A 9176-nucleotide genomic window follows, 5' to 3' on the forward strand; every position below is an offset into this window, starting at 1 on the left:
CCTTAGTGGTGTTCTCCCTCTGTGCACAATGATGTCGGATTCTCCTTTTTGTTGTTAATCTGCCATGTTTTTGTTTTGTTTGTGCTTTGCCTTGAGGTACATTATGGACATTTAAAATTTTTTATAATATATATTTTATTGATTTCAGAGAGGAGAGAAGGTGAGAGAGATAGAGACATCAATGATGAGAGAAAATCATTGATCAGCTGCCTCCTGCACACCCCCTACTGGGGGTTGAGCCCACAACCCCAGCACATGCCCTGACCAGGAATCAAACTGTGACCTCCTGGTTCATGGGTCGATGCTCAACCACTGACCCACACCAGCCAGGCATATTATGGACATTTAAAAACTCATCCTGTGTGGTAAGTGTGAAAGCAATGAGGAGGAAGCCTCATTTGAAGCCGGGGTAAATAGGAAAAAAATAATTTTTAAAAATTGAAACTGGTGGGGGGAAATGATGAGTGTTGCATTTGATTTGAGGAAGAAACCATTGGATGGTAGGGCCCATTTTGGAGGGAAAAGAGAGACTTTAACAAAATTTCAAAAATGCTCTCATGGTCCTAGCTGGTTTGGCTTAGTGAATAGAGCATTAGCCTGCAGAACCTTCCAGGTTCAATTCCAGTAGAAGGCACATGCGCAGATTATGGGCTCTATCCCCAGAAGGGGGTGTGCAGGAGGCAGCCCATCAATGATTCTCTCTCATCATTAATGTTTCTCTCTCTCTCTCTCTCTCACTATCCCTTCCTCTCTAAAATCATTAAAAATATATATTTTTAAGTGCTCTCACGAGGCTATGACTAAAATCAGCTACAGAAGTGACAATCTAGAAACATGTTAGTCTTGTTTGTAGCACTGATATCAAAGCCTACAATATCACATTTGGGTGATATTGACAATTAGTAAGAAAGCTTAGGGGGTTATTGAAGAAGTTAAGGACTGAATAGATAATAATGTACAAATAATTTATTACAAAGTAGAGATGCTTCCAAAGTTCAAAAGCTTTTTGAAATTACTATATATATATATATATATATATATACATATATATATATAGTAATTTTGAGATATATATATATATATATATATATATCTCAAAGTGAGTGACTTAAATAATAAATGTTCTGAAAGGGTTCCCTAAAACATTTTTTAATATCATCATGGGCAGCTACCTATTACAGCAGATTTTCTATATAGATAAATTGACATATTTGGGTACCAGCTGCCCAAATACGTCAATTAGTAAGGCATCCAAAGAAGTGAATTAGACACTTATTTGGTAAAATATATTTGAAAACTTAACATTTTAATCCCACATGAATTACTTTGCATTTAATAATAAATAATGGACTCATAAAAGTGCTTGTAGATATGTTTTAAATAGAGAAGCTTCTCAATTTAAAATAGATTTCTGTCATGTGAGTATGGTGAATAAGTTTTTAAAATGAATATTAGAACATGTGTGGCTTTAATATTGGCTAAATAAGCCGAAACCGGTTTGGCTCAGTGGATAGACCGTCGGTCTGTGGACTGAAAGGTCCCGGGTTTGATTCCAGTCAAGGACATGTACCTTGGTTGCAGGCACATCCCCAGTAGGGGGTGTGCAAGAGACAGCTGATGGATGATTCTCTCTAGTCAATGTTTCTAACTCTCTGTCCCTCTCTTCCTCTCTGTAAAAAATCAATAAAATATATATTTTTAAAAATGTTTGCTAAATAAAGCAATAAAACTGGGTACTTTTTAATTGAATATGCACACTTCACAGCATTTTTATAGTACTTTGTAAAATTTTTGTTACATATTTTAACTTGTAAAAATATTTTCCACCACTGTTTACTATTTTCATACTTTATTAAACCATAAAAGTCTAAAGCAAAAGAGTATCTGGGAGCTCATTTACATCTCTATTTTACAAAGCACAGAACCTTGATAATCTCACATGCCCTTAATTACAATATCCTCCAATCAAATATTTAATGTAGGAATTTCATTGTTAAGAGATCATATTTGTATAATCACACTGCATTCTATATTATCTAAAAGTAAAGAAAGAAAACAGCAGCTCTTATTAAACATCTAGTTACTTAGAACAGCTTCTACAAAAGTTTAACATTTTTAGCTGTTAATTTGTCTTTTTTTTTTTTTTTTTTTGAAAGCTCTTCTTACTTTTAAATCACAAAGCAAAGTTTAAATCATCTAAGGAAGCACATCTTAACCTACGGTGTTTCCCTGAAAATAAGACATCCTCCGAAAATAAGACCTAGCGCATGGAAAGATAAGGCATCCCCTGAAAATAAGACCTAGCACAACTTTGGGAGAAAAAATTAATATAAGACACTGTCTTATTTTCGGGGGAAACAGGATAGTAAATTGAATCTTCACAAGTACAATAGAAATGAATTGATTTAATACTATAGTGTGGGGAGGGAGAGAAACATACACTCTTATTTCCTTTTGTAGAGTTTTGAGGTTGGGGGTGGAATGGGAAGACTGCTTTACTTTAGTCTTTTCCAGATTGAAATCTTTCTATGCTTTTACTAAGTATCAAACATTTAGAATATAAGTAACATTGAGCAAGAGTCTGTGTTTCATGGCAAATTATAAGCCATGTACTCTCAAAGTTATAGTGCCAAGTATAAAACAATTTAAACATTCAAATTTTCTAAGTAGTGTTTATAGTGGTTTAGAGATTAAGCAGAATGTTAAATATGAAAAATAATATTGACAATATTAGTGAAAAGATGCCGATATAGAAAATACATCACTGCCCTAACTAGTTTGGCTCCGTGGATAGAGCATCGGCCTGCAGACTGAAGGGACCTAGGTTCAATTCCAGTCAAGTACATGTACCTTGGTTGCAGGAACATCCCCAGTAGGGAGAGTGCAGGAGGCAACTGATCAATGATTCTAACTCTCTATCCTTCTCCCATCCTCTCTGTAAAAAAAAAAAAAAAAAAAAAAAAAAAAAAAAGAAAGAAAGAAAGAAAGAAAGAAAGAAAGAAAGAAAGAAAATCCATCACCTGTTACATTCTAAGTGTGCTTTTGATTTCAAATCTTTTAAACCCCCTTAGCCCTCTCATTTTCTGTTTAAATTTTATCTATTTAAGTCCAAATGTTCCCCCTTTTCAACTCTAAGCCCTTCTCTGAAGTCCTCCTTAATTATTCCTATCTTTACTGACCAACCCCTTTTTTCTGCACTCCCCATAGGAGGAACACTTCTGTAATGATCAGTAGGTACTTAATAATCCATGCTCACTAGCCACTTTGATTGGACATTTCTTTCTTTCCCTACTGGAATACAAATGCTGACAATAGACTGGGAAATAATCAATAACAGATGGCAAACACTGGCTTAAGACCCAGCATGTAGGGAGTGAAGTAGAGCAGGTCCACTTGGAGGCCTCTTCAGCAGCTGGAATCTTCATGAGCGATAACCAAGGTGGTTGTACAGAAAGGGGTGAAGAGAAAACTCTGGGTCCCTAGCTGGATGAGTCAACCAGGCTCAGTGGAAGTTTTTCTTTTCCAATCATTTGAACATTGGCGGTCCCAAGACTGAGTCATCACCATGTGGGAATTCCAGCAAATGACTGAGCAAGAGGGGCAGGACCTCGGGAAGACAGATGCTGTGGAATCTCTTGGCAGAGAAGACAGGGCAGCTTAGACATGTCTCTTTCAGAGTAAGAGTGCTGGCCTGGTTGAAGGAGGGCTGAGGGCTCAAAAATGTCCTTCGCCATAATCCTCAATTACAACTTCGTGATCCGAGTTGTCATTATCTTCAATTTCGACTTTGTGATCCGTGGTGGTTTCAGTTGGCTGCATGGTAGATGCAGGCACCGTGGCAGGTGGTGGGGTGCTCTGAGATTCAGGCTGCTTCGATGAGGCAGAAGATGTGGTAGGAGATGGGGTAGAACCAGGGGTGGGGGCAGGAGAAGGAGTAGCACTAGTGGTGGGGGCAGGAGAAGGAGTAGCACTAGTGGTGGGGGCAGGAGAAGGAGTAGCACTAGTGGTGGGGGCAGGAGAAGGAGTAGCACTAGTGGTGGGGGCAGGAGAAGGAGTAGCACTAGTGGTGGGGGCAGGAGAAGGAGTAGCACTAGTGGTGGGGGCAGGAGAGGGAGTAGCATTAGTGGTGGGCGCAGGAGATGAGGTAGAACCAGGATCACAGATCACATGACTGGACTTTCCATCTGTGTGAATGACGATGGTTGTACTCGTGGTGTGCTTGCCAAAGTGAACAAAATATAAGACCAGAACAACGAGGGTTGTAGCAATCAGACAGGCCAGCAGACACACCAGAAATGTTTTCCAGAGTGACCATGGTTTTGCTATAACCTGCAAAGGATTACAGTAAGTGGATATTTCAGCAAATTACATAGGAGCAGCTTAGGTAAGTGATTGCAATCAGAATAAGGCTAACCTTTTCCACATTATATAATTTAAAGCACAACGTATCAACCTTCACTCTATCTCTCTTTCAAGTAAGCACAAAAACACCCACATACACACACACTCCTTGTCCACTAGCCCATGAGAACAAAATATTCCTTCTTAGTTGCCCTTTCACAGTAAAGCAATACGGTGTCATCTCAAATGTAAGTAGATTGCCTCAGGAATATATGACATTAAGTGATTATCTGCTATTAACATTGCAGTATAAATTAAGTTATCGAATTAGTCCTCATGGGTAGAAAAGTAATGTATAGGCATATTAAAACATTTAGATTTGGTTATGTTTGGATGAGAAAAATTTACAAGTATTCTTTTTTTTCCCATCATTATTTCCTATTTTCGCATTATCTGAAAGTTTATAATTAGAGAATTACTTATTAAATACATTTCATCTGTTAAACATAAATGAAAGAAATTTCATTGAGCCTAGAAAGACATTAAAATGGGAAATCTCTAGTATGGAGGGGATCTTAAAGGAACAGACTACAGCACTGATAAAAGGTTGGGGGCTGCGGGTTCTAGGTTTTGCCCAGAGATTGTGGAGGGAAGCTCTGAAGAAGGGTTGAAGAGCCAAAAGACAGCAGCAAATGAAGAATTAAAGGAGAGGAGAGCCCTGCAGAGGGGGTCTGAGTCAGGGCCTGCCTGTCCCATTTTTCCATTTTTCCATTGTGCTAACAGACTACTGAAAACTTCCCACGTACCCCAGTTTTCAAACCTTACCCATTGCGGCTGGAAGGTCGCAGGAGACGATCTACAGCAACAGTGTGTTCTGCAATTTGAACAGTATGGATTTCTGGGTAACTGCAGAGAAAGAATTTTAAACAGATAACCAACCCTGATTTTTAAGGGTAAAGAAAGTTTATTTGAACCAGAAACATAGACATATAAAATATATTTAAAAATTATGTGACTCTTACATGTATCAAATGAAGAACTAACCAATCTAGGAGAATCTGAAACTCTAGAAATGATTTAATGACATAAGGTATAAAAATACATTTTTCATATCAAATGATCAAAGAAGAAAAATAAATGATCATTTCAGTAGATGGCCAAGGGTCATTTAACAAATTTCAGTAGTCAGTTGTGACACAAGCAGACAAACTATATAAATCTCAAAGAAATAAAAATAAAAGAATAATTTCTAATTGTGGTGAGGAATATTGACCTCATACCAATGACCAACATCATGTATAACAGTGTAATGCCAGGCACCTTCCTTTAAGCCAGGAATGAAGAATATCTCCTACCACCAATATTAGGGTATTTTTTTCCATTATTAAGACTGCAAATCATTTTTTATTTTTCAATTACAGTTCACATGCAATATTATATTAGTTTCAGGTGTATACCACAGTGATTAGACATTTTGTAACTTCCTAAGTGATCATCCAGATAAGTCTTGCGCCCATCTGACACCATACATAGTTATTAAAATATTATTGGCTCTATTCCGTATGCTATGCTTTAAATTCTTATGCTGTAACTATCAATTTGTACTTCTTAATCACTTCACCTCTTTCACCTAGGTCCCAATCCCCTTCCCATATGGCAAACATCAAAATGTTCTCTGCATCTATGGGTCTGCTTCTGTTCTGTTTGTCCATTTATTTTGTTTTATTAGACGTTCTCATCCACATGTAGCAATAATGAAAAATGTGAAGATAAAACTAGCATTATTTCCACATAATATAATTGTGTACAAACAGGATCCCATATATCAAAATATATGTAACAGTCCTTGTTGTTTGTGTGTGTGTGTGTGTGTGTGTGTGTGTGTGTGTGTTAGCAACTACAATAGTAATAAAACATGAAATGGTTAAGCATATAAAATACCATAGGGCTTATATAAAGAATACCATGGAACTTTACAGAGGAACAAAAATACAGCTTAAATAAATGTCCTCTTATAGAAGGTTTCAGTAGCATAAGCTCTCAATTCTCTAAATTTTAATTAAGAGCTTTATGAAAATTTTACAAGAAAAAAAATAGACAGAAATTTAATGTGGGAAAATAAATAAACCAACAATCAAATTACATTTGATTGGGGTGAGAGGAGACAGAAAGCAAAATATTAGCAGTGGTTTTCCTCTGGGATGAATCATGAGTGACTCTTTTTTCTTTGTAATTTTTCAAATGTTCTAAAATCATAGAATAATTGTAAAAAAAAAAAAAAGTCTTCTGCTCCTTGTTTTGGGGGAATGTAAGAGATTGTCATTAGGTTACTTAAAAATGGGAAATTCTAACTATTTCATAGTCTCAGAAGTTGATTTTACTGTTCGTGTTTTTTAGCATAATTAACTAATTATCTAGCTTAATGGAATAAATTGTATAAGTGTTTTGGCATATGGGAACATAACTATAACTCATTTAATATATTATGAAAAGGAGATAGAAACAAAATGATGTACACTAAATACATAAAGAAATACTAAAGCAGTGACATTTTTCAGCTTCCTTCACACATAAGGCATGCTAACCATTAATGCTAAGGTGGTACCGTTAGTGAATCCCCAGATACAGCCTTCAAGTTGAAAAGCAATTCGATGTCAAATCCTAGCTTTGTATTTATTTTGTTTCACTTGTGGCTTGGCTCTGTAACCTCAAGTTAATTATAAAATTTATTTTTCTTTGTTGGAACATAGTAGTTCGGTCTATTTGAAAAGTAGCCTATTACAATGAGTAGATTATATGTGAGAAATTTGAGTTTGATTTCTGGTTCTGCCCTTGGCTAGCTGGACTTCTAATGTTTCACTTTCCTCATTTGTAAAATGAAGGGATTTGTTTGAATGGTGAATAAGACCCTTTATATAATATGTTCTAAGAAATAAAATTTTTACATTACTAGAATATTAAGCATACATTCTTCTGCCATAAGACATTTTTCATAAATTACCACTTTAAGTACAAGTAGGTCAATGAGAATAGAAATTTTCATTGGATTAAAATATTAAGAAATATAAATCATGTTGTTAATATTTGCTATAAATATATTTCAAACCATCTACTTAAATTTTGTCTTCTGGTGTCTTCTGATATTAATATCAAAATTTAAGCAAAAAGTCTAATGCAAAATTCCCAAGTGATGTGAGAGTACTATTTGGCATACTGAATAACTCTCTCAACACTTGTGATCAGTGATAATAAAATCTCAGATTCTATTCTTCCTGTAATAGCAAACATCAGAGATATGCAACTTAATTTTCTTGAAGGATTAAATGTTAAAGGTCAAAAGCAAGAATATTAGACATGAAAGATTAAAGACTATTTGCAATACTCACCAGCTCAGTTGCATTTTGTTCAGTATCCCCAGAATACTGTCCTTGTTTTTCATCCATCCTGAGAGTGCTGGTATCCCAGATGCAATGCTAACGATGTCTGTACTCTCTGGGTTAGAAGTTAGGGAACACTGGATTTATGTTAAATAACTGTGTATTTATTCAGTCTGGATTATGTAAACTAATAGACATCTATTTCCTAAAAACAAAAAAAAACAAAAAACAAATCCAAATTTCAATCCCAAAGTACAAATTGATACTAGTTGGAGAAAAATAAACAGAAAAAAAATTGCTCCCTTTAGAAATGACACGTAGAATGTTATCTCAACTGTAAGAATGACTGAGCAGATATAAACCCTTACCCTCCTTATTTCACAAAACTTATTTGAAATCCCATAAATTTGATTTCTAACAGGTTAGGAATTCAGTTTTGCTTCTAAGGAAAAGCTCTCAAAGCCACTCCTTAATTATAAAGATTGCAGAATTCTGTGGCTAAGCAGAGGGATTATGATGATGACTAATTTTAAAACTTTCCAAAAAAAAAAAAAAAGACAATATTGATATTACTGGGTCGTGGTAATTTTGAATAAATGGTGACTAAAACCTACTGCACTATTTATAAGTCAGTGACTACATTGAGATGGACAGAGAAAAACACATTACAATGGCTTTATCTACAGTTAAAAATAAAAATAAGGGATAAGTACACTTCGGTAGCTCTTGATTATGTACCTCAAGGATTATCCCCAGTAAACCTTGCTGCTTCTTAGCACATTGTATGTTGATTTAGATTAGGTGGTAATTGTCACTGTTGCTGATGACTCCTAATCTTTTAGATGAGCAGAACTGGAAAAGAATGTCTTTGGTTCTTTCCCATTTCTCACAGAGAGAAGTATACTGTATATGATACAGCATGCAATATTGTGGTGGTGTTTCTAATTAGCCTGAAGACGATGCTCTCTGACCCTTTGGCAAATGGCATGCAGTACAGACTAGACAAAAAAAAAATGACTTTAAAGTTCTTAGTTACTCATTTCCTATAAACAAACAACTTTGGTTGGGAGATGCTTAGTGACAGAAATTTCCAAAACCTCAATAGACTTACACACATCCTAATTTAAGAGCAGATATGTCTCCTTGTATGTAACAGGTATGTTCATGAAATTTATGTAAATAAATTCCAAATCTCTGTACTAATTGAGCAAACAATAAATATGCTTTAAGTCATTGTTAGTTGCTAAGTCAGTCCTTTTCTTCCTTCCTTCCTTCCTTCCTATTTTCATTCATTTATTCCTTCTTCCTTCCTTCCCTTCTCTTTCTTTCATTCCCTTGTGGCTAAAATAAATCCTGCCTCATTAATCCAGTGTCATCTGATGGTATCTGAGCCCATGCTTATGTAATGGTTGAATAACTTGAGATCTTCAAATTATAATTCTAAACTTCTCAGTGGTG

The 9176-nt window shown here is 35.5% G+C and overlaps 1 protein-coding gene and 1 long non-coding RNA gene across 5 annotated transcripts; both read right to left on the bottom strand.

The window, feature by feature from the left end:
• Positions 1-1832: 1832 nt before the first annotated feature.
• LOC123651525 lies at positions 1833-2865 on the bottom strand. The gene is made up of 2 exons (XR_006740307.1): positions 2383-2865; positions 1833-2196 (listed from the first exon to the last, which is right to left on the bottom strand). It is a non-coding gene; the product is annotated as an uncharacterized LOC123651525 (long non-coding RNA).
• Positions 2866-3086: 221 nt separating this feature from the next.
• LOC118708112 (vegetative cell wall protein gp1) lies at positions 3087-8201 on the bottom strand. 4 transcript variants are annotated; one of them, XM_036419129.2, is made up of 4 exons: positions 7728-8119; positions 5167-5281; positions 3774-4329; positions 3087-3734 (listed from the first exon to the last, which is right to left on the bottom strand). In XM_036419129.2, exons 1-4 carry the CDS (start codon positions 7778-7780, stop codon positions 3715-3717), a joined length of 744 nt encoding a protein of 247 aa, XP_036275022.1. In that variant the 5' UTR covers positions 7781-8119; the 3' UTR covers positions 3087-3714. The 4 variants fall into 4 exon arrangements, with proteins under 4 accessions (XP_036275022.1, XP_045430523.1, XP_045430524.1 ...); XM_045574567.1 differs by having other exon boundaries at positions 3087-4329; positions 7728-8118; XM_045574568.1 differs by having other exon boundaries at positions 3087-4329; positions 5167-5247; positions 7728-8102.
• Between the last annotated feature and the right edge of the window lie 975 nt (positions 8202-9176).

This window comes from Pipistrellus kuhlii, unplaced genomic scaffold (genome assembly GCF_014108245.1).
Source record: "Pipistrellus kuhlii isolate mPipKuh1 unplaced genomic scaffold, mPipKuh1.p scaffold_m20_p_6, whole genome shotgun sequence".
In the NCBI taxonomy this organism is placed as follows: Eukaryota; Metazoa; Chordata; class Mammalia; order Chiroptera; family Vespertilionidae; genus Pipistrellus; species Pipistrellus kuhlii.

Coding starts and splice junctions, on each gene's coding strand:
- LOC118708112 (XM_045574567.1), bottom strand. CDS start 7,780: ATGAAAAACAAGGACAGTATTCTGGGGATACTGAACAAAATGCAACTG. Junction 5,282..7,727: donor AACAAAATGCAACTGAGCTG/GTGAGTATTGCA, acceptor CTTAAAAATCAG/GGTTGGTTATCTGTTTAAAA. Junction 4,330..5,166: donor CGACCTTCCAGCCGCAATGG/GTAAGGTTTGAA, acceptor AATCCTTTGCAG/GTTATAGCAAAACCATGGTC.